General features: G+C 41.5%; 1 protein-coding gene across 1 annotated transcript in view; it reads left to right on the forward strand.

The window, feature by feature from the left end:
• SYCP2 (synaptonemal complex protein 2) overlaps nt 1–26,126 on the forward strand; it is a 162,624-nt gene that overhangs the window by 50,262 nt on the left and 86,236 nt on the right. Inside the window, exons 20-28 of the mRNA XM_073606390.1 lie at nt 873–1,240; nt 8,414–8,520; nt 10,647–10,683; nt 12,316–12,386; nt 12,506–12,563; nt 13,564–13,619; nt 15,095–15,143; nt 17,269–17,437; nt 17,521–17,573. Of these exons, the coding sequence (XP_073462491.1) occupies nt 873–1,240; nt 8,414–8,520; nt 10,647–10,683; nt 12,316–12,386; nt 12,506–12,563; nt 13,564–13,619; nt 15,095–15,143; nt 17,269–17,437; nt 17,521–17,573 (968 nt within the window). The remainder of the gene's footprint in view (nt 1–872; nt 1,241–8,413; nt 8,521–10,646; nt 10,684–12,315; nt 12,387–12,505; nt 12,564–13,563; nt 13,620–15,094; nt 15,144–17,268; nt 17,438–17,520; nt 17,574–26,126) is intronic.

The following is a 26,126-nucleotide window of genomic DNA, read 5'->3' on the forward strand; positions in this document are numbered from 1 at the left end:
CGCTTTACCACCTCGATACCACGTCTTCACCCTGTACAGGTTGAGAACCATGAGGAGTATGAAGTACAGTCCATTGTTGACTCCCATATGTTCCGTGGGCGCATACAGTACCTGGCGCATTGGAAGAAGTACAGTCTGGAGGAACGCTCTTGGGTCTCATCCTCGGATGTACATGCCCCTGTCTTCCTCCATGATTTTCATAGACTTTTTCCCCTCAAGCCTGGCGGTCCTCCGGGAGGAAGGGGTCGTTGAGGAGGGGGTAATGTTAGAGCTGCGCTCAGCCCTTCCTTCTCTGAGCTGGCCGCCCAGCTGTCGGCTTAATGCCAGCTCCTGTCTCTTCACAGTTACTCAGCTGTTGATGATATCCTGCTCGTTAGTCCTGCCTACTTAAGCCGTCCAGTCCAGACGATCTCTGCATTCGCCTCAGTCAACATCACAAAGACGCTCTCCTGCATTCCTGTTAAAAGACTTGCTTGGCTGACATCCCTTCTGTCTCCAGATCCTGCTTGCTGTTTTACTACGCTCATCTCCGGCTCCCTGACGTTTGACTTTTCTGACTATCCGTTTCGGTTCCTGAACTCTGGCTATGTTTTGGCTATGTTTTGACTACGTTTTGTTCTATTTACTTTTATTATTAAACAAGTGTGATTTAACTGTACTTCTGTCTCGGTCTGATTTCATGATTTCTGACACATAGGGACGGCAGAGTTTACTTCCTCTTTAATATTTTATTTGTTATTGAGTGTAGATTTACACCACAGGGTGGCAGCTTATTCTAACTTATTACAGTAAATTTTTTAATTTAATTATAATATACACGGTTTGGCGCAGGGGTTTACTATACACAATTTTCTGTATGTGTTATATTTCAGATAAATCGGTTAGTGATCTGCTTGCCAAAATGGGAAAGAGTTCAGCCTTCCAGAGTAAAACAAGTGCCCAAAATAAAAAACCCACAGGCGCTAGTTGCCCAAGCACAAAATCACAGGCTCAAGAGAGATGCAAAAACAAAAAAGCAGAAAAAACAAAAGCTGAGGAACAAGCTATTAAAAGACAAAACTTGAACGTCAAAAAGCCTGACATATCCTTGAACACGCAAAGCAGGGAGACCGATGTTCATTCTCATGGTGATGATCCAGCTAAGACATCTGACAATAATAGTAAGAAGGAAAGCGCAAAGGTAGCAAAGTTCAAAAGCTCTGACAACGCAGCGAAGAAGAAAGAATCGTCGAGACCTAAGGTAATATTTAAACTTCTTTTCTTCAGAAATCTGAAAGAAAAAATATATTCCTAAAGGGCAATTGAACTTTCAGTTTAAATACACAAATTACATTATCAGTGCATCATAACAAATGGTGTGTAAATTGCAAAAATTTAGAATAACACTCCTAAGACCACATCCGTATATACTTGAATTTGAAGGAGGAAAGGAATAAAGAGCCACAAGGCCCTAATTCAGACTTTACAGGCAGATGGACAATAGTGTAGTAAAAAATTATATTTTATTAACAATGGATCATATCAAACAGGTCAAGTAGAAACTAATTAAAAACATACGATAGACATATATGGAAGAAGTCCTGCGAGCCACCACTGCCTAGATGCCTGAATTAAAAAATGTACAAAAAGCTGCTAGCGTTAAACACGTCACATATACCGTGCAAAAACAAATGAATAAATCATATACACTGCGCTAAAAAGTGATATTAGTTGTAGTGTACACCAAAAAGTGTGTATATTGCTTCCAAAATAAATATTGAATCAAATGAATAATAAATAGATTAAATACTTATGTAAATACATAAAATAAATGCATATAACATATAATGGTAAACTCAATTTAAAAGTGATTGGTGCATAACTGTGTTTAAAATACCAAAGGCATATAAAAATAATACAGCAAAGTGCTCCTGTGCAGTTATAAAGTGTCCAAAAATGTCATTAATGACCGTGCTAGAAAAAGCAATACAAGCAAAATGTTTGGTTCAGGTCATATGACAAGGTGCTCATGTGCATATGAGTAGCATCCAGCTGCGTCACTAATAACATGATAATATAGTCCGTGTAATTTGAAAAACAAATTGGTATGTGATCCAAGATGTGCTAGGGTGTCATCACTCAGGTACGCTCCTTAAGTAGTGAACGCTCACCTTAGAGCGTGCGACTTTGCAATTAAGCTAAGTCAAAGCACGCATGTGAACCACCTCTGGGCTTTTTAGTAGTATCAGGCTCCTGGGCTCCTCAGCATATCCATCCAGGATCTTTACAATGCTGCCAGAAAAATCAGTCTTCTCCTCACCACTCTCTCCGGTCACAGACTCGTTATAGAGCCCCCAAATCCCTTCCAACCGTCCCGTCCAACTGTCTACTTCAGTTTCGCTTCAACTTCCAATTTGTTTTTCAAATTACACGGATTATATTATCACGTTATTAGTGACGCAGCTGGATGCTACTCATATGCACATGAGCACCTTGTCATATGACCTGAACCAAACATTTTGCTTGTATTGCTTTTTCCAGCACGGTCATTAATGACATTTTTGGACACTTTATAACTGCACAGGAGCACTTTGCTGTATTATTTGTATATGCCTTTACTATTTTAACCACTTCCCTACCACGCATAGTGATATGACGGCGGCGGGAACCCTTTGTCCCTCTGGGCCCCCTTCATATGACGTCTTTTACTTTCTGAGCCTCTAGGGGGCAGGCGCACGCCTGCGGTGTCACTAGGCACCCCGCCCGCGATTGCCCGTGAACACAGCAGGACCGTGGATCTGTGTGTGTGTAAACACAGATCCATGTCCTATCAGAGGAGAGGAGACTGATGGGGTGTTCCCAGTACAGAGGAACACCAATCGGTCTCCTTCCCTTGTGAGTTCCCTCCCCTTACAGTTAGAATCACTCCCTAGGATACACATTTAACCCCTTCCTCGCCACCTAGTGTTAGCCACTTCCCTGCCAGTCACATTTACACAGTAATCAGTGCATTTTTTATAGCTCTGATAGCTGTATAAATGTGAATGGTCCCAAAATATTGTCAAAAGTGTCCGAAGTGTCCGCCGCAATATCGCAGTCACAATAAAAATCGCAGATCGCCGCCATTACTAGTATAAAAATAACAATAAAAATGCAATAAATTTATCCCCTATTTTGTGGACGCTATAACTTTTGCGCAAACCAATCAATACACGCTTATTGCGGGTTTTTTTGGGGTTTTTTTTCCAAAAATATGTAGAAAAATATATATTGGCCTAAGCTGAGGAAAAAAAATTTTTTTAATGAGATATTTATTATAGCAAAAAGTAAAAAATATTGTGTTTTTTTCAAAATTGTCGCTTTTTTTTGTTTACAGCGCAAAAGATAAAAACCGCAGAGGTGATCAAATACCACCAAAAGAAAGCTCTATTTGTGGGGAAAACAATTATCAAAATTTCATATGGGTACAGTGTTGCATGACCGCACAATTGTCATTCAAAGTGTAACAGCGCTGAAAGCTGAAAATTGGTCTGGGCAGGAAGGGGGCGAAAATGCCCTGTATTAACCACTTCCTGCCCACGTCATATGACGTCGTGGACTTTGAGCGGGTATATCTGAATGATGCCTGTAGTTACAGACATCATTCAGATATTGCCGGTTTCAGGCGGCGAATCACTACACCATAGGAACGATCATAGCGGCTGTTCCGCCGCTTGATCGTTCTTACGGGAGGCGAGAGGGGACGTGTCCCTCCCCCCCCCCCCCGCCACTCTCCGGTGCTTTTTCCGACTCACCATTATGATCGGTGAGGCGGAGAGGATGCGCCGGATGTAGATCATAGAGATTTCCGGCGGACCAGATGGTCGCCGGAGTCTCTATGATCGTCGGAGGCCGGGCGCTATGTTATGACGTCACGCCCGGCCTCTCCATTCATAAAAACGGGTGCCGCTTTGGCTGGGAAGCGGTGATCGTTTTAATTTTTTTTTAGTTTCAGGCTTCCCAGCCTAGTGGTGAGATGTGGGGTCTTATTGACCCCATATCTCACTATTAAGAGGACCTGTCATGTCATATTCCTATTACAAGGGATGTTTACATTCCTTGTAATAGGAATAAAAGTGATCAAATTTTTTTTTTTTTCAAAAAAGTGTCAATAAAAAAAGAAATTATAATTAACAATAAAAAAAAAAATGTAAAAAAAAAAAAAATGTTAAAGCGCCACTGTCCCCGTGTGCTCGCACGCAGAAGCAAACGCATATGTAAGTCCCGCCCACATATGAAAACGGTGTTCAAACCATACATGTGAGGTATCGCTGCGAACGTTGGAGCTAGAGCAATCATTTTGTCCCTAGACCTCCTCTGTAACTCAAAACATGTAACCAGTAAAAAAATTTCAAGTGTCGCCTATGGGGATTTTTAAGTACCGAACATTGGCGCCATTCCACGAGCCTGTGCAATTTTGAAGCGTGACATGTTAGGTATCTATTTACTCGGCGTAACTTCATCTTTCACAATATGCAAAAACATTGGGCTAACTTTACTGTTTTTTTTTTTTAAACACAAAACTGTTTTTTTCCCAAAAAAAAGTGTTCGAAAAATTCCTGCGCAAATACTGTGTGAGATAAAAAGTTGCAACAACCGCCACTGTATTCTCTAGGGTCTTTGCTAAAAAAACATATATAATGTTTGGGGGTTCTATGTAATTTTCTAGCAAAAAAATGATTTTTACATGTAGGAGAGAAATGTCAGAATTGGCCTGGTAGGCAAGTAGTTAAAGTGGTTAAACACAGTTATGCACCAAGCACTTTTAAATTGAGTTTACCATTATATGTTATATGCATTTATTTTATGTATTTACTCATATAAGTATTTATTCTATGTAGTATTCATTTGATTCAACATTTATTTTGGAAGCAATGTACACTTTTTGGTGTACACTACAACTAATATCACTTTTTATCACAGCCTATATAATTTATTCATACGATAGACATATGATAGTTGTAAATATCTAGTGTGAACAAGAGGGTTGACACCAAATGAACGGAAGTGAGCCCCTGTGCGTCAAAGCGTTTCGCTATTTTGCTTCGTCAGGACACACTTGGGGGTAGTTCAAAGGAACAGGTCTCACTATCAAAAACAAATCAATCAGACATTGTATTATAATAACATATAACAAAAACGTTTAAACACTGTAATATCTGGAGGACATACAACAATTACAACAATCGTATGTTTTTAATTCTTTTTCTACATGACCTGTTTGATATGATTTATTGTTAATAAAATATATTTTTTACTATACTATTGTCCATCTTGCCTGTAAAGTCCGAATTAGGGCCTTGTGGCTCTTTATTCCTTTCCTCCTGCAAATGGTGTGTAAAGTCTTATCATTTGTTTCCTTTAGACAGCAGTCACAGCCCATGTTGAGCCTCTGTAGAGATGCCACAGTTTCCACACAGAGCAGGGGTCCTTTTCTTCTGCATGTTGGCACAAGACAGGCTTTTCTATTCAGAGTGTGGTCATTTCTAAAGAAAAGACTTTGCACACAAATTGTTGTGACGCACTTTGTATACATTTAGCTGATTTAAACTGAAAGTTCATTTGAGCCTTTAAGTGTTACATGAAGTACATAATTTACTTACGTATAAAGGAAATCTTATACTTAAGCTTAACCAAAGTTTTGGATGCAAAAAGTGCATTCCAATATTAAAAAACAAAAATCCCCAATTCTCCATTGGTCTCACTTTCTTATTGTTGAGTCAGAGTTCTTGGCAATCAGCAAAGCTGACAATCTCTGCTAGTTACAGAGTTCTAACTCTAACTCCGGTTAGGCTGGCCATACATGGAGCAAATTTCTTTGCTCGATTCCCCCATCAACACAGACAGTGTTTATATGGGAATCCCTCCTGCCAGGCCATTGTCCAGGCCGGGAGAAGACAGTGATTATTGCTAGCGGCTAAAGCATCTGCTAGCGATAAACGCAGTTAAAACCTGGCATGCTGGTTGTACCCAAGCTGATCGATCAACTTGGTACACTTGCCCTGCCCATGCACGGTTTGAATCTCGGCCGGTTCAGCAGATTCGGTCTGTGTATGGCTTCCTTAGACTGCTTTAAAGACACCACTACTTTCACACAGAGAACTCTTGTTTTACGAGGAGTCTTTAAAAAGTTTCCACAGTCTCTTTTTTTAACTCTATTAAGAATTTCAAAAATAAATTACAACATGAACGTGGTTCGCAGATTTCCAAAAGGGGTGGGGGGTTGGGGGTTTAATTCACACATTTTTGTAGTAAAAAACCTCTAAGGAAAATACAGATTGATCCTGAACTTAAGACCCCTGAACCAGTCAATTTCCTACAAGAGGTTCCGGATGGAGTCGATCTTTACAGTCAGAGCCTTGCTACCGCAGAACTCTTACATGGTGTCACTAGAATTTAAGGACGCCTACCTCCACGTTCCTATCACGGAGGCTTTCCAGAAGTTTCTCCATCTAGCGGTGAACATAGAAGGAGAAACAATTCATCTACTGTTTCAGGCACTTCCATTTGGCCTATCCTAAAAGTGCCATGAGTCATTAGACAGCCATGAGTCATTAGACACCATACTATGTGTTCCTCCTCAGGTAAAAAGATCCCTTTGGTGGTGGAGGAAAACGGTAAACCTGTCACAGGGGCATCTGTGGCTCATTCCGGTCTCCTGGGTGGTAACCACAGACGCAAGCGGCAAAGGCAGGCGCACACTTGGGAACCCTACTGGCACAGGGCACCTGGAGAGACGAGGAGCTCAAAAGGTCATCCAATTGGAAGGAACTAAAAGCCATCGGGTTGGCACTCAGGGCCACCACATTCAAGTGCGCTCAGACAACCCATCTGTCGTCGCTTATGTAAACAAGCAAGGCGGCATGAGGAGCGGGATGCTGTTAGCCTTAGCAATAGAAGTCCTGACCGTGGCCAAGGCACTTTCCCTATCGGTGATGTTTCTAAGAGGGGAAAAGAATGTGGTGGCAGACTTTCTCAGCAGAAAGCAGCTGAGAGAGGGCGATTGGGTCCTCAACCAGGAGGTCTTCAGCCTTATATACAAAAGATGGGGACCCCCGGAGGTGGACCTCTTCGCGTCAAGGGACAATGCAAAAACCCCCTGTTTTTTCTCACTAAACAGGTGGGAAAACGCACTGGGGTAGATGCGCTAACGCAGAGCTGGCGTTTCAAAAGATGCTATGCCTTCCCGCCCCCGGGCTTGCTCCCGGCCGAACTGAGAAAATTTCAGACAGAGAACATCGCTCTGATCTTGGTGGCACCACATTGGCCCAAAAGGGCTTGGTTCTCGATCCTCAAATGGTTAGCAGTAGAACCTCCTTGGTTCCTACCACTTCTGGAGTAAGTATACCGTTGGAACTTAGCGGCCTGGCTACTGAGGAAGGAATATTAATATTAAAAACCAAGGGATTTTCAGAATGGCTGATAGCCACTCTCCTCAATAGCAGCAAGAAGTATCTACAAAAAGGTCTGGGTTCGCTTTAACGAGTGGTGCGTGGACTGATATGTGCGGTGGGCAGTTCGGAAGTGGTTAATGGATAGGCACTTATTTTCATAAGGTCATAACACGCCTTCTACTTAATGCAGGACTCCAGGAATTAGACAAAATCCACCTTTGCAGTGACCCCCACAACACCCTGAACTGCAAGGGTAAAAAGGTTGTTTGATTCGGAGTGCCAGAATAAGAACAAAACGTATTTTCTACAGCCCTCCCACTCCTCTTCCATGAGACCATATTGTAGCTCTGCCACCCCTCTAAGGTGCTTTGGGCCCTGTTGAAAGCTCACTTCTTCATGTACAATGCAGGGCTGTTAGTCCTGCCTTGTATGTGATGATGCTGAGGGTCTGCCCACAGCCTGGAGCTTTAGGCAGAAGAGAACAGTACTGGAGTGAGAGATAGGGTAAGTAATAAACTTTATCCCTGCACCCCTAGGCTAAACTAGCATTTAATCCTTTCAGTGTGGAGTGCCCCTCTATAAGGGTATAGTTTTCCTAATTCCTAGAGTTCAGTTTTTTTATTGCAGTTACTTCACCATTGTCTCCCTTGCTGCTGCTATAGATATGGTTCCATTGGTAACTCTATCAACAAAGAGCCACCCTAGCTCCACCCATAGCCCTTTAGATTGACATTGCATTGCTCCTGGAGTTTAGGTAAGTTATGTAAAAACCTTGCTCAGGCCCTCCCTCTAGCACTGTCAAGCAGGGTGAAGGAGATCTAGGCTCCTAGCTGCAATAACAATTAAGAAAACTAGATAAATTACATTTATTTTAAGACATTTAACATGCCAACTTGCATTGAAAGTGCCTGTTTATTACTCTGAAGGAAAAAGCCTTAGATTGATTTTACAGTTCATTGATATACCTTTTGAAAGGTTGTTCTGGTGTTATGTATTCACAGAATGAAAAGCCCAGAAGTCTACATGATGCAACACAGTCACTCCTTGCCAAAATAGGAAGCAAATACTCCTGTGATGTTGTCAATAAAAAGCAAGCAGCAGTGGTGTGGTATGATAATATATGTAGATTTTATTACTGAGGGGGTAAACCTATATACTGTCAAAACCAAAACAAATTGGTTTTGTATATGTGAACTGAAGTACATTTTTCATGATTTTACCAAAGTACACTCTTTATATGTGTATGTATAGCATGTTATTTAAGTACGTTTCATTTCTAAAAACAAAGTACCGTATTTATCGGCGTATAACACACACTTTTTTCCCCTTAAAATCGCGAAAGTCATGGGTGCGTGTTATACGCCGATCCCCGCTAATTGTGAGCTAACGGTGGCGATCGCCGCCGACATTCACATAGCGAGTAGTTTTAAATATGGCGCCGCGAAGTTTGGAGGGACTCGGTGGAGCTGAATGAGCGCCGCCAAAATCACAGAGCCGAGATACATAGTCGAGTGTATTCGGCTCTTTCCGGCGACGCTCACAGTCACGCCCAGTCCCGCCATTGGACCTGTGTTATGTCCATCATAGGGCGGGACTGTGAGCAGCGCCGGAAAGAGCCGAATACACTCGACTATGTGTATCTCGGCAGCGTTCGTTCAGTTCCGCCGGCGCCGAGTCCCTCCGAACTCCCCGGCGCCATATTTAAAACTACATGCATGTGTATGTCGGCGGCGGCAGGCGGTAGGCATGGACACTGGGGACAAGGCTGCGCTGGGGACAAGGCTGCGCTGGGGACAAGGCTGCGCTGAGGACAAGGCTGCACTGGGGGGAAGGCTGCACTGGGGAAGGCTGCACTGACAAGGCTGCACTGACAAGACTGCACTGGGGCAAAGCTGCACTGACAAGGCTGCACTGACACTGAAAAGGCTGCAATGACACTAGCAAGGCTGCAGATGAACACTGATAAGGCTGCATTGATGGGCATTTTAATGTAAGTTTCTTTTCCTTAAACTTCCCTCCTAAAAGTTTTTTTCCTTAAAATTCTTTCCTAAACTTGGGGTGCGTGTTATACGCCGGCGCGTGTTATACGCCGATAAATACGGTAAATTAAAAGGTTGAAGTAAAACGACAGGATTCAGTAATCAGTAGGCACTGTTAAAGTCTACCATCCTGGAGACAACCAGATTATAAGTCAGGCATTATTAAGAAGAAACAGAAGAAAAAATATGGTTCACTAACAAGGCAAGTAGGATAGGAGAAAAAAAATTGGCATATAGGAGATTCAAGGAAACAGAAAGTGTAGCTGATAGAGAAGTGTATAAAAAACAGATTCATGGAGGCCAAGCACATTATCAGTGGTGCCAAAGCAGAGAAAGAAGTGGAAATGGCTAAGTCTATTAAGAAAAGAGACCAAACCTTTTTTAGGTACATGAGTGATGGAAGGAAAAAAATACAATGGGATTACTAAAATGAAAACTGGGCACAACACTTACTGTATGTTGAGGAAGACCTGGGTATAGCAAACCATTTAAACAATTACTTCAATCAATTACTAATCAATAATTTTAGAAATGAACTGCACTAACATCGGCAAGTTTGGGAACCATATTCAGAGTGAAATAAAAACTGGTGCATGTCTGCACCAAATGAACACAGGGAATATGGCAGTTTTCCATATAGAAAGCTGCCTCAGTTTCCCACCAGGTTGTCGCAGGGGATGTGAGCTGTCAGCAGACAAGCTCACATTACGCTTTCTGCCTGTACATTGATTACACAGCATGAACAGAGACTGCACATGGTTAACACCCTCTCCTCCCTCAGCTGAGAGAGGGGCGGGGGTGGGGGGCAGGAACAGCTGTAAGATCGGAGCATGCATCTCCACCTCTCCGTTCTATGTGCTGTGCCTGTCATAGATACAGAAAAAAGAACAGATCGCTCCTGATTAACAAGAGCAACATCTGCTCCATGTTCTAAGTTTAGAAGGGTTGTGCATGCTTGTGTTTGCAAAACTCTTTGTTAATTCCCACCATGTCTCTAATGCTGTGAATTTTCACTGCTCCTAGCATCTGGAAACCAGATGATCTAGGCTACTTAGGCTTTTTGCCACATGATGTGTGAAATTTAATGATAGATCCACCCTAAAGTCCATGGACATTATTGCAAATTATTGATGAATGTGCAGTTTTAAAAACTTTATATTTAGGAAATTTGTAATGTTTTCTCCTTATGTTTCAGGCAAAATATAAATGATCACAGCACACAAAAAAACAAGGTGAGTCGATTGTTTTGTGCCTTTGTGGTTAACCACTTCAGCCCCGGAAGAATTTACCCCCTTCCTGACCAGAGCACTTTTTGCGATTCGGCACTGCGTCGCTTTAACTGTTAATTGCGCGGTCGTGCGACGTGGCTCCCAAACAAAATTGACGTCCTTTTTTCCCCACAAATAGAGCTTTCTTTTGGTGGTATTTAATCGCCTCTGCGGTTTTTATATTTTGCGCTATAAACAAAAAAAGTAGCAACAATTTTGAAAATGCATTTTTTTAAACTTTTTGCTATAATAAATATCCCCAAAAAATATTTTAAAAAAACATTTTTTTTCCTCAGTTTAGGCCGATATGTATTCTGCTACATATTTTTGGTTAAAAAAAATCACAATAAGCGTTTATTGATTGCGTTTACAAAATAGGGGATAGTTTTATGGCATTTTTATTTATTTATTTTTTTTTTACTAGTAATGGCGGTGATCAGCGATTTTTATCGTGACTGTGACATTATGGCGGACACATCGGACATTTTTGACACATTTTTGGGACTATTGTCATTTATACATTGCTATACAAATTCCTGTGTAAATGACACTGGCAGTGAAGGGGTTAACCACTAGGGGGCTAGGGAGGGGTTAAGTATGTCCTGGAGAGTGTTACTAACTGTGGGGGGGGGGGCGTGGTTACGTGTGACACGTCCCTGATCTCTGCTCCCGATCACAGGGAGCAGAGATCAGTGACACTGTCACTAGGCAGAACGGGAGATGCTTGTTTACATTAGCATCTCCCCGTTCGTCCGTGAGGCGATCGTGGGTATTCCCACGGCGATCAAGTCCGCGGGACCCGCCACCAGACTCACGGAGCTCCAGCGGCGCACACACAATGGCACGGCGGCAAATTTAAAGGGACGAACGGGTACGCCCATTTGCCCAGCCGTGCCATTCTGCCGACATACATCGGCGTGTGCCGGTCGGGAAGGGGTTAATAATAGTGAAGACTTGGATGGATTCTGTATTAAAGAGTTTGATCCTGAGAAAGAAGAGTCCTCAGGAAGAAACACTCTGACAGCAGACATGTCCAGGCCCAGATCCTTCAAGTAACGAGTCGTTCCAGCGTCAATTTCTGAAGGTCCAGGAAAGACAAAATTGCTTAGTAAATTAAATGTCAGACTGGAAAACAGCAGAAGAAAGAAAGAAAAAAAAACAGCAGAAAGAAAGAAGCCGAAGAAAATGTGTCCATCATCCTAGGCAACTAGCAAAAACTAGGCAGGCTTGTAGTAGGAGGGGTATTCCAGTATCCAATCCTCCTGTAGGGTGCAGTATAGAAGGTTTGAGACTCCCTGTGTACCTCAGTAGAAGATATAGAAAACCACATTCCCTTGCCTTTCCTATAAAAAAAGCTACCTGACCTCCCCTGTACTCCAGCATGGTATTGTATTAGCCGACCTGTAGATTTAACTGACAGAGCTGTCTGCTTCATGGCAGCCTTCATGTGTCAGAGCTTGGCAGGAGTTCTCTATTACCTAGATCTTTGGGGAGGCCAAAATGATATCTAAAATCAATTGCATTCGATTTATTGATTTTTTTTGTTTTTTTATTTTGATTTATATATAAAATGTATATCTGTTTTTTTGTATCAAGGGGAAAAGGCAAAATAAGGTTAAATTAAAAGAAAAGGGAGAATTGAACAAGATTAGAAAAGGAGAGCCATGGTAAGTACGGCTTTAAAAAAATGTATTTGTAAATATGTTGACATACATGAAAAAAATGTTTCCCCTGATATTCAGTAGCGGAAAAAGCATGGAGAAAATGTTTCTTTTTTTCTTGGCAGGGATGATATTTACAGCTTTCAGTCTGCAGAAGGTGATAACCCTAGAATAGAGCTTGGGGTAAGTCAAGAAGGTAAAATCAAGGTACAGAATAATGTTTGAAAGTCCAACTCCTGGAATTACAAAAATACTACCCTTGCATTGGCTCTCCCCCAGGGGCGGACTGACCATTCGGGCTCTCGGGTACTGCCCGAGGGCCCCATGCCACTAAGGGGCCCCATCAGGGTTGCCAGCCTCAATAAAACCAGGGACAGTAAAAATATGTAAGTAAGTATGTAAAAATCAGTGTTTTTTAAAAAAATCACAAGATTATAGCTGCCCCGCCTCTCCAGTACCTTTTCAGTGTGTGTATGTGTATTCTGTGTGTGTATATTGTGTGTCTGTGTGTGTATACTGTATATGTGTATACTGTGTGGCCCCATAATCTATTGCCTGGGGGCCCCATAATCTCCTATTACCTGGGGGCCCCCATAATCTTCTCCTATTGCCCGGGGGCCCCATAATCTTCTCCTATTGCCCGGGGCCCCATAATCTCCTATTACCCGGGGCCCCATAATCTCCTATTGCCCGGGGCCCCATAATCTCCTATTGCCCGGGGGCCCCATAATCTCCTATTGCCCGGAGCCCCATGAGTTGTCAGTCCCCCCCTGCTCTCCCCCTGCTGCAAGGGCTAACTCCAAGGGAGTGAGGAATAAGGTGTAAAACGTACTCTATTCTTTGCTTCCACAGGCTTCAGTGCTATGCTCTGCTTTGGCTGGTGGGTGGTCCCTTGCTGTCTTCGTGTTCATTGCATCGCTATGAGCCCTGTATTTTATGTGATGACATCTATGTGCCACTGGAGCATATAGAATAGGCTTTGAGGGACCGGTTGCACAGATAAAGGAAGCCTGTTGGAACAAGGAGTAAAGCAAGTATTACACCTTATCCCACTGCACTGGTAGTTTCTTTTTGTAATTCCCAAAGCTGGTTCTTTAATTTGAGAGTTTATTGCTGTTATGGAACAGTAAACAAATGAACAGTATAGAAACTGCTAACAGAGGGATTTTCTTTTTTATTTAAGGTTGCATCAACTTTTCTACCAAAGCCAACAACCAGTGTATCAATGACTAGCAATGAGTAAGCGTTTTAATTTTTCATTTCGCCAGATCTTGTGTTAGGGATCTAAAATGTATTGTTTACTTTTAAGGCCTTTGAGCTTTTTGGCAGGGGCCAATCCTTAGTAACGAATCCTATTCAGACCATCTAAAGATGAACTGAATGTCTTTCTAGGGCTAGTACACCATCAGCAAAATTCCATTTGCGCTGCACATTTTTTTTACATTGTGTGCTTCCACACAGTGCATGGGCTTTACCCATAGACTAATGCCGTGCACACACGATCGGAAATGCCGCCAGCAAAACTCCGATGAGAGCTTTTTGTCGGAAAATGCGACCGTGTGTATGCTCCATCAGTCTTTTGCTGGCAGAATTCCAGCCAGCAAAAGACTGAGAGCATGTTCTCTATTTTTCGGTCGGGAAAAGTTCCTATCCGAAAATGTGTTCGTCTGTATGCAATTCGGACGTGCAAAAAAATCACGCATGCTCGGAAATAATTTGACGCATGCTCAGAAGCATTGAACTTCATTTTCTTGACTTGTCGTAGTGTTGAACGTCACCGCGTTCTTGATGGTCGAAAGTTCAGAGAACTTTTGTGTGACCGTGTGTATGCAAGGCAAGCTTGAGCGGAATTCCGTCGGAAAAACCATCCAAGTTTTTTCTGACGGAAATTACGATCGTGTGTAGGCGGCATAAGTAGAACTGTAACCACTGCGGGCTGCTATTGGACTATAAGTAATAGTTGTGAGATTCACTGGCTGAAACAAAAATCTAAATGTGTTTGAGGATCACACAATAAAGTATCATTATAAATATGTAAATTGGACAATCCTGTAAACATTTAAAACTCCTGTTTATTGTCTGAAACAAGTTTTAATTACAAAGTAAATTAAAGTTTTTTTTTTTTCTTGTGGTGTGGTGACACTGAACTGCAGCTTTTTTTTTTTGCATGCATTTCACTTCTCTTTAAATCCTTTATACTTACCCTAAATCCTCAAGTCTTCAGGCCATTTTTGTAATGTCGTAGGTTCTTCCTCTTTCCTCCAGCAGTGGAAGGAGGCAGTCCCTACTACATATTATGAATTGTCACTGCCTCTTTGTCCAGTGGTGCAGTCAGCCCAGGCCAATATGTTGATGCACCCCCAGTGGGTGTTGTCATGACGTCCTGGGCTTACAGGAAATAGGTTGGATGATACTGGGTGTCATTCAGCACAGAAGAGTACTGGCACTGGATCACAGAGAAGTACATGAGTATTAAAAATAAGCAGTTTTTTTATTTTAAAATGAACACTTTTTTTTATCTTTATAAAGCAGTATTTGGGATTTACAGATATGGCCACTAAGGTAAAGTTTGTATCGCAAGACACTCATTTGATTTTAGTTTCTTAGAACTTGGCCAAGATGGATGTTGGATTGATAAACTTGTACTTTTGTGTTGTGCACTGTAAAGAATTAAAGAATTCACATATTTATGCAGAAATATTGCTTTTGTTTAGGAGCACAGCTGAAAAAAAACAGAAAAGTACTACAGTGACTAAGCAAAAGGTAAATGTTGTGCCTGTTTTACTATTAAAGCTGGAAGATATATTAATTAATTAAAGCACTGATGTGTTCATTAATAAAATCATTTGAATGCAATTGGTGTAAGTACCTGAATCTATCTTCATATCAGTCTCCTGTATTGCCCTGTACAGCATCGTTATAGGAAGGAGAACCAGCATCCAAGCTCTGCTACAGTCCAAAATACTGTCAGAGTGCTCTTATTACATCATTGTCCAATCAGCAGGCTGGAGGTGTCTTGATGACCATGCTATTCTGCTACTGCCATGGAGGTTGTTCAGCTTTGCCTGAAAATAGTGTGCACGGCATGAAATAGAAGATTAAAAGCTTAATTAATTTAATGTATTTTTATAGCCCTTACCATTTATCCAAAGTACTTTACAATGAACATTTTCATGACCTGAAGGCATTTACAACTTAATATTCCTACCTAAGAAATAAATGTACACATCCATTGTATAGCCAGTTTTGGGTGAAATCCATATGACCCACTGTTTTAATGGTTATAAAATCTGAGAGAATCAAAACTGCCTAGAACAGACTGATGCAACCATGAAAGAACTTACATAAACCCTATTAAATTGGTGTCCTTTGCTGGGACTGAGCGTAGCATCCTAGTGGTATAGGCAAAGATTGATATCCAGGAAAAAAGAAAGAAAACCTGCGCTACCAAGCAAAAATTAGTGTGACTGCAGCTGCAACAAAAACCACAAATATCAATGAGGTGAAAAATTTAAATAAAAAGAAAAAAATTTGTGCGCTTGCATTAGATACTTAAATCTATATTCCTGTGTGATTGTCATAAATAGATGAATAAACACCATCAGAGTTAATTTTAAGTGTAAGTGAATAAAAAGTCGCTATGCGACACAGCAAATAGTGATATGTAAATCAAATACTAATATTAACCATTCCATACAGATAAATATAGAAAACTTGTGTGCAAAAAACAAGGTTATTCCACCCAAGTCTAAAGTCGTAAGTGAAAGAGTTCAAAATTGCGTCATAAGTCGCAAAAAAAACGCATATCCAAAGTTCATAAGTTGCATTCCTTAGTGTGTATAAAGGAATAAGGGGACGTGAAGGGACCTCCAACCACCAGTGGATCCAAAGGTTGATAACAGATGTATCCTTACCAGACGCGTTGGACCTCCTTTATAGCAAGATCTTAGAAGCATACAGATTTAGCCCTCTGCAGGGACAGGAGATGACAGCTCACCACACGACCTTTGAAGACGTGACCTATCACGAAACATGTAGGGCGTGGCTATGCAGTGTACACCAGATCGCCATAGAGCCCCATGTAATTTAGCACGGGCGTTTCTGCTGTTTTTATATTTTGCCGACTTTTATATTATGGATGTTTTTGTATGATGCCTAGTTGTCTGAGGCAATAAAATTCCCTTTTTTTATCTACTACACTATTGGAGTTTCTTTTTCTCCCCTTCTTTATTCACGAGTTTAAAACGAGGGAGTATTTACATCAACGCGGAAGTGTCGGAATCATCTCCGGTCGTGTGGTGAGCTGTCATCTCCTGTCCCTGCAGAGGGCTAAATCTGTATGCTTCTAAGACCTTGCTATAAAGGATGTCCAACACGTCTGGTAAGGATACATCTGTTATCAACCTTTGGATCCACTGGTGGTTGGAGGTCCCTTCACGTCCCCTTATTCCTTTATACACACTAAGGAATGCAACTTATGAACTTTGGATATGGGTTTTTTTTGCGACTCATGACGCAATTTTGAACTCTTTCACTTATGACTTTGCACTTGGGTGGAATAACCTTGTTTTTTGCACACAAGTTTTCTATATTTATCTGTATGGAATGGCTAATATTAGTATTTGATTTACATATCACTATTTGCTGTGTCGCATAGCGACCTTTTATTCACTTACACTTAAAATTAACTCTGATGGTGTTTATTCATCTATTTATGACAATCACACAGGAATATAGATTTAAGTATCTAATGCAAGCGCACACATTTTTTTCTTTTTATTTAAAGATTGATATCCCTAGGTTCATCATAGCCATATAAATATTTTATAATCCTAGAGCAACTTTACCTAAAAAAATTCAAAACTGAAATTTGCTTTTCTTTTGCTAGGCCGAAGGCCCACACAGGCATCTATTTAGTGACACTGATACTGACAGAGGAGGCGATGATACCAAAACAGATCATAGCTGGTTAAGGAACACTGCCAGCAAAAAGAAACCCAAGATTGTTGGCTACAGCAGACAAAAGCAAACCAAACCTCCAAAGCAGACTGTGGCATGTGAGTATCTGTCATGTGTCACCTTTCTTTTCCCACCAATAAATTCAAGCTGTCAGTGTTGTGTTTGATTTCTTTGTTCACAGGCAGAGCAGAGGAAATTCCTGAACAAAATAGGAAAAGGAAGGCATCTTCTAAGGTAATCTTAAGAGTGGAATTCCAGCTTATACCTGGATGTTAAAGTGCCAAAAGGCTGTCTTAATATATATGTTTTTTAAGCAATTGAGCCTTTAAAGTGACCCAAAAGTGTTGATTTCTGAAGAGTATTCCTCTGGTGTAGCTGTGAAAGAGCGCAAAAAGAAATGGAGGCATGAGCTGTAGGATATTAAAATATTACTCTTCCTGTTACTTTTATTATACAGGCTGCTTTGATATACAGTATCTCACAAAAGTGAGTACCCCTCCTCACATTTTTGTAAATATTTTATTATATCTTTTCAGTGACAACACTGAAGAAATTACACTTTGCTACAATGTAAAGTAGTGAGTGAACAGCTTGTATAACTGTAAATTTGCTGCCCCCTCAAAATAACTCAACACACAGCCATTAATGTCTAAGCTGCTGGGAACAAAAGTGAGTACACCCCTAAGTGTAAATGTCCAAATTGGGCCCAAAGTGTAAATACTTTGTGTGGCCATCATTATTTTCCAGCACTACCTTAACCCTCTTGGGCAAGGAGTTCACCAGAGCTTCACAGGTTGCCACTGGAGGTCTCTTCCACTCCTCCATGACGACATCACAGAGCTGGTGGATGTTCGAGACCTTGCGCTCTTCCACCTTCCGTTTGAGAATGCCCCACAGATGCCCAATAGGGTTTAGGTCTGGAGATATGCTTGGCAGGTCACCTTTACCCTCAGCTTCTTTAGCAAGGCAGTGGTCGTCTTGGAGGTGTGTTTGGAGTCATTATGTTGGAATACTGCCCTGTGGCTCAGTCTCCGAAGCGAGGGGATCATGCTCTGCTTCAGTATGTCACAGTACATGTTGGCATTTATGGTTCCCTCAATGAACTGTAGCTCCCCAGTGGCGGCAGCAATCATGCAGCCCCAAATCATGACACTCCCACCACCATGCTTGACTTGGACAAGACACACATGCTTGACACCATCTGAACCAAATAAGTTTATCTTGGTCTCATCAGACCACAGGACATGGTTCCAGTAATCCATGTCCTTAGTCTGCTTGTCTTCAGCAAACTGTTTGCGGGCTTTTCTTTCACATCCTGTTTTGGTTATGGAACAGGAAGTGAAGAGAAATAACACCAATGGGACACACATGGCAAAAGTAAAACTGATATTGGATTATAACCCTTCCTTACTGCATCTAAAATAGGAAAAAAACGTTTTGCCTTTTAGTTGTACTTTAAAGTGGATGTAAACCCCATTCATGAAATCTGACCTGGGCACATATGTCTGTAGTGTAGTTTACTTATCTCTCTCCAAAGCCCTAATGCTGGCCATACACTAAATGAAAAATCAGCCGAACTCATTTTTGAAAAACGAACATTTGTTCCTGAGAGCAAATGATAGTGCAATCATGTAATGACCGATAAATCATTCAGTGGACATTAATGAATCAATTTTTTGTTCGTTTTTCTACATATACCTAGTGCAAAAAGTTTGGACTGGAAACACATTAACCTTTCAATTTATCGTTCGTTCGGTAAAAAATTTCCAAACTTGTCCTTCGCTTTTTCCGCTCAATAACGCCCCAACGATTACCGATTTTGTATCCATTAACCACTCACGGATCGAGTCATGACGATATGGCTAGCTAGCTGCCATATCCCTGGTATCCTCTTCTTCAGTGAGCGATCTGGTTTCAGATAAAAGTGGTCTCTGTGGCGAATTCGCTGCAAGATCACTTTTATCGGTGGCGTGAGAGGGCCCCCTCCTGCCGCGCTCCAATGCTCTCTGCTGCTTACCGGAGCTGCCAGCGGAGGTGATTATGTCCTCTCCCCTCTGTGGTTTGGAGCTGAGTGAGGGGAAGTCGGCCCCCACCCGGCTCCATACCATCGCAGGATGGAAGCCACTCCAATTGTCACTTTCGCCCATAGCTCTTAAAGGGACATTTTTTTTTTTTTTTTTTCAACGATATTTTTTTATTGCATTTTAGTATACACATATGAGATCTCAGGTCTTTTTGACCCCAGATCTCATATTTAAGAGGTCCTGTCATGCTTTTTTTCTATTACAAGGGATGTTTACATGTCCATGGGAGTAAAAGCACCCACAGCATTGTAACACCCATTCAGAAGGCACAGATGCAAAATGACAATGCTAAGACAGATCTGCATCCGTGTCTTGTAGAGTCAATATCACTAGGTGTGCTAATGTTTTTTTAACGCTCCTCAAGAAGTAACAAAGACTCTCAAAATGCATAGGTACCCACTCCCACCTCTGCTGGAATTGACTAGGCAATTCTAATGGAAGTTCTCCCCCCTTGCCCTCAACCTTCAGGTCCCAGGAGACTGCGGGACCATTCACATAGCGCAGCACGGCTCGCACATGCGCAATGGGAAGCTGGCTGTGAAGCCACAAGCAGTCACAGCTGGCTTCCAACACTAAACATGCTGGCGCTGGGGACCCAAAGACCTGTTAGGTCAGCGCTGGATCCCTGTTGGGGTCACAGTCTCAAGTGGAATTGGAGTCAGGTGGATTTTAAATCTCAAAAAGTCTATGCTTATTCTGTTACTTCTACTGGAATAATTGGGGCTGATATTGGATACTAACTAGGCCAAGATCTTCCTTCTGTCATCCAAGATAGTTGGCACATGACAGGATCTTAGCGAAATATGAAGATTTATTAATGTATACAGCCCTACACAAGCTCTATTATCATCCAATTTATGCACATCACAACCTTCTGCAAGTAGGTGCTGGCTCTCTACTGTTGTAGAAGAGGGTGACTGGTTCTCCTAGGTTAAGAAAGAGAGGGGGCCGTGCCACATCCAAAAATTATTCAAACAAAGAGAGAGGGTTCCCGTAATTGGATTGTCAGACGCTGTACCTGCCGGGTGCTGGGATGTGTGGCTGGCCAGTCTTACATACTGTTTGAGTCAAGGATTGTTCCTCTGTGCTCCAGTATACCGCTGTGGCCTACATGCATCCGTGGAGGGCAGGGGTAGGTGAAGCTATATATACTTAATACAAACAAACAAACCCCCTCCCCCCTGTCCCTCCCCCCTCTTTGGGGAAGTACCACACATGTAATTAAAGTACCCAGAGAACAGCATTCCTGATCTACGAACACCCAAGTAAGCGCCATTTCTTCTGCAAGCACCCCTTGCTCCTTATTCTAAACTGACATCATCCTTTTGCATAGAAATCAACGACAACATAACAGATGAATTTTTCTTTTCAAACATGCCCCTGAAGAAGGTTTGAAATAGAATATACCCCGAAACGCGTCGGGCTTGAAAAGAACCCCATCATCTTATTGTCATCTATTAACAGACATGGACACAGAATGTTCTTGAATCATATGCATTATATTATGTTTTTGTTGTTTGCAAATGTTTGCACTGTTTTTAATATGAAAAGTTTCTAAATAAATACAAACATTGTTTTATTCTTCTATAAATGAATATGTACTTTCTTACTATATATTAATTTTTGTGCAAGTGCCGGAAAAATCCAATTAGGGGAACCCTCTCTCTTTGCTCTCTACTGTTGGATCACACAAATTTGATACAAACACTTCGTTTTCGCCAGGTACATATAAAAACGAAAGAAAAAAAATACTTAGTTTTCCATATGGCATTACCATATTTGCAACATTAACAATGTCATATACACGATCCAATGCATGTGTTACAATATATTGGATGTAGTAATAAACCCACTTAAAGCTGGGTTAGTGAACAACAGGCCAAACAATTGTCATGGGTCTCTAAACATATTAAAGATGTGCATTCTGGGGATATGTCCAGTTTTCAGTTTCATGATGTAGAAAGGGTTAATAGACCAATCAGAGGAAAAGACGTACACAGACATCTGTTGGGAAGTTTGGCTTGGTGGATCCCAAAACTTTCTACAAAAACACCACAAGGTCTAAATCCAAGGTGGGCTATTCATGTGTTTGTAAACTAAAAATAACATATATAAAATGTATGTGAAGTGAGCACTATGGATATTGATCGTTGTTTTTTTGTTTCCAACACTGTTTGCTTTGATTTTATTGAATCGGGGATTTTTCAAATTTTTAATTTATCCGCTCAATGTATCAAATGAGGAGGTGAGGTCTATGTATTTTAAATTGTTCTCATCTCAGTTGGTAGCCAGCTATGGTTAGGGCTGAAACGCATAAGCAGGGTTATGTTAATGTTTTTTAAGCCTTTGCATCAATAATGCTTCATATTTTTGTCTAAGATCCTGTTGTGTGCTGACTATCTGGGTTGATTGAATATTTTCTGACTAACAGGAGCCTGAGTTGGAGCACTGAAACTCTTTTATTAGTTTAAATGGGACATTGAGTAGAATGTAAGTTAGTTCTTTAAGGTCTTCCTTCTGTTGGAGACTAATGCCCCATACACACGGTCGGACTTTGTTCGGACATTCCGACAACAAAATCCATGGATTTTTTCCGACGGATGTTGGCTCAAACTTGTCTTGCATACACATGGTCACACAAAGTTGTCGGAAAATCCGATCGTTCTAAACGCAGTGACGTAAAACACGTACGTTGGGACTATAAATGGGGCAATAGCCAATAGCTTTCGTCTCTTAATTTATTCTGAGCATGCGTGGCACTTTGTCCGTCGGATTTGTCTACACACGATCGGAATTTAAAGGATTGGATTTTGTTGTCGGAAAATTTTATAGCAAGCTCTCAAACTTTGTGTGTCGGAAATTCCGATGGAAAAAGTCCGATGGAGCCCACACACGGTCGAAATTTCCGACAACAAGCTCTGATCGCACATATTCCGTCGGAAAGTCCGACCGTGTGTACAGGGCATTAGAAAGGTAAAACTTCAGGTCTACATAATGCTTACTCACAGGTGGTCATCTATGTGCCACTTCATTAAAGTGTTGCTCTCATGGTAGCATCATTTGAGGTGATTTCTTATGCACAGCACCACACCAGAATGTAGCAGCACAAAATCCTGGCACACTGTCTCCTTTGTCTCTGGACAGCGAGATCAAGATGAGTCATCTTAGGTATGGGAAGTTGTTTCTCCTTCTGCGCTGAAAAACAGGTAACGACAGACGCCAGCCTGCATGGTTGGGAAGGAGTACTTGGTCTCCAGTCAATCCAGGCTACTTGGAGCCTGTAGGAGTCCATTGCTTCCCATCAATATGCTTGAACCTTGAGCTATCAGATGGACTCTGCTTTGCTGGATGCAACTCCTGGAGGGACACAATGTGCGGGCTCAGTCAGGCAATGCCACGGTGGTGGCGAATAGCAACCATTAGTGGGAGGGGGGAACAAGAGTGTGGTAGCAGTGCTGGAAGTGTCTGATATCCTAAGTTGGACAGTGTCATCTGCCTGCTCTGTCTGCAGTATACTGTACATAGCAGGGATAGAAAACTAGCAGATCTTCTGGCGTCACTTCTTGAATCAAATCGTTGACAGGTTTGTAGCAAGAGCAAAAAGACCATTAAGCTGACGCGGCGGATCGCAACACTGATATATGCTTATCCATCAGAAAAACATTCACCATGGATACTACTTTGGGTAGAAGTTGAGAGGATTCTTGTGAACCACCCATTAAATATCTGTTATCTCAAGAGCCCATGTACCACTCTGCCTTACAGTCGTTGGCTTAAATAGCTTTGCTGTTGAAAGCCAAGTGCTGAGGGAGAGAGGCACATTGGATGCTGTAGGTACCTTGCAGGAACACATCTAGAAGAATTTATTATCATTCTTAGAAGTTGTTTCTTGCATGGTATAAATCCCAAGGTACAGTGCCTTGAAAAAGTATTCATACCCCTTGAAATTTCCACATTTTGTCATGTTATAACTAAAAATGTAAATGTATTTTATTGGGATTTTATATGGTAGACCAACACAAAGTGGCACATAATTGTGAAGTGGAAGGAAAATGATGATAAATTTCAATTTCTATTCTAATTTATTTTTTTCAAATATGTGAAAAGTGTGGCGTACATTTGTATTCAGCCCCCCTGAGTTCATAGTTTGTAGGACCACCTTTCACTGCAATTACAGCTGAAAGTCTTTTTGGGTATTTCTCTACCAGCTTTGCACATCTAGAGAGTGAAATTTTTGCCCATTCTTTGAAAAATAGCTCAAGCTCTGTTAGATTGGATGGAGATAAAAAATAAACTTAATTGCGCTAGCAAAACAAAAAAAAGTGCTAAGAACGCACCATACATATGATAACAGTGAGTGCATAAATATCTTATCCCAAAATATTAGCAAAAAATGAAAACAAAATAAAGTGCTAAGAAAGCACCATACATGTGATAACAATAAGTATACAATCATTAGTCATAGGCAGAAGCCGTCTGTTAACAGTCTATAATAATGTGAATCCGATAAATTCAAGCTGAAAAAGTCCGCTCCATATGTTTCATCCTCACACGCCAAGGGTTAATAAGCCAAAATACTTCTGTTCAGGTATACAGTAACAACGACAAGAGAAGTAGTAGATGTACGCTTACCCCAGGTGTTGGACCTCCCCTGTGGCAAGGTCTTGTGAGCTTGCAGATTTCACCCTCTGCAGGGACAGGTTGTTACTCTCCTGGTCCTGGCAGCGTATGCCGCCGACTTCCGTATGGCCGGGATGATCCAACTATTCGAACCTCAGAGGGGGGACTCAGGGATGCCAGAAGTCCATAAACAGGAGAGGGAGGCAAAACGGAGAAAATACTCTAATAGTGTGATATCGTTTTTAAGCTATTTATTGGTTAAAACATACCACAAGAGATCATATAAAACTCAAGTATAAAAATTCATTAAAAAAGCCGGCATATTCAAAGGCAGAACGCCCGTGCAAACAAATAATTCGAACACGTGATGGCTAGCACTGCGAGGCCACGCCCTACATGTTTCGTCATACGTGACGTCTACGGGGGCACCGTAGACGTCACGTATGACGAAACATGTAGGGCGTGGCCTCGCAGTGCTAGCCATCACGTGTTCGAATTATTTGTTTGCACGGGCGTTCTGCCTTTGAATATGCCGGCTTTTTTAATGAATTTTTATACTTGAGTTTTATATGATCTCTTGTGGTATGTTTTAACCAATAAATAGCTTAAAAACGATATCACACTATTAGAGTATTTTCTCCGTTTTGCCTCCCTCTCCTGTTTATGGACTTCTGGCATCCCTGAGTCCCCCCCTCTGAGGTTCGAATAGTTGGATCATCCCGGCCATACGGAAGTCGGCGGCATACGCTGCCAGGACCAGGAGAGTAACAACCTGTCCCTGCAGAGGGTGAAATCTGCAAGCTCACAAGACCTTGCCACAGGGGAGGTCCAACACCTGGGGTAAGCGTACATCTACTACTTCTCTTGTCGTTGTTACTGTATACCTGAACAGAAGTATTTTGGCTTATTAACCCTTGGCGTGTGAGGATGAAACATATGGAGCGGACTTTTTCAGCTTGAATTTATCGGATTCACATTATTATAGACTGTTAACAGACGGCTTCTGCCTATGACTAATGATTGTATACTTATTGTTATCACATGTATGGTGCTTTCTTAGCACTTTATTTTGTTTTCATTTTTTGCTAATATTTTGGGATAAGATATTTATGCACTCACTGTTATCATATGTATGGTGCGTTCTTAGCACTTTTTTTTGTTTTGCTAGCGCAATTAAGTTTATTTTTTATGTTTGTCACTTCATAGATATTTGGAGTTTTATTTGCAGCTGCACTTGTTTTATTTATACACTTTGCTCATTAGCGCAGGTTGATTCCACAATTTTTACAGATTGGATGGAGAGCATCTGTGAACATCATTTTTCAACTCTTGCCACAGATTCTTAATTGGATTTAGGTCTGGACTTCGATTGGGCCATTCTAACACATAAATATGCTTTGATCTAAACCATTCCATTGTAGCTCTGGCTGTATGTTTAGGGTCGTGTGTCCTGCTGCAAGGTGAACCTCCGCCCCAGTCTCAAGTCTTTTGCAGACCCTAACAGGTTTCTTCTAAGATCGCCCTATATAATTGGCTCCATCCATCTCCAACTCTGACCAGCTTCTCTGTCCCTTCTGAAGAAAAGCATTTCCACAACATGATGCTGCCATCACCATGTATAATTGTGTGGTGATTGTGTGTTCAGGGTGATGTGCAGTGATGTTAGTTTTCCACCACACATTGCATTTTTCTTTTAGGCCAAAAAGTTACATTTTAGTCTCATATGACCAGATCACCTTCTTCCACATGTTTGCTGTGTCCCCCACATGGCTTCTCACAAACTGCAAACGGGACTTCCTATGGCTTTTTTTCAACTCTTCCATAAAGATTTGTGGAGTGCACAACTAATAGTTGTGCTGTGGACAGCTTCTCCCACCTGAGCTGTGGATCTCTGCAACTCCTCCAGAGTTACCATGGGCCTCTTGGCTACTTCTCTGATGATTACTCTCCTTGCCTGGCCTGTCGGTTTAGGTGGACAGCCATGTCTTGGTAGGTTTGCAGTTGTGCCATACCCTTTCCATTTTTTTGGATGATGGATTAAACAGTGCTCCATAAGATGTTCAAAGCTTTTGATATTTTTTAT

This window comes from Aquarana catesbeiana, linkage group LG12 (genome assembly GCF_042186555.1).
Source record: "Aquarana catesbeiana isolate 2022-GZ linkage group LG12, ASM4218655v1, whole genome shotgun sequence".
NCBI lineage: Eukaryota > Metazoa > Chordata > Amphibia > Anura > Ranidae > Aquarana > Aquarana catesbeiana.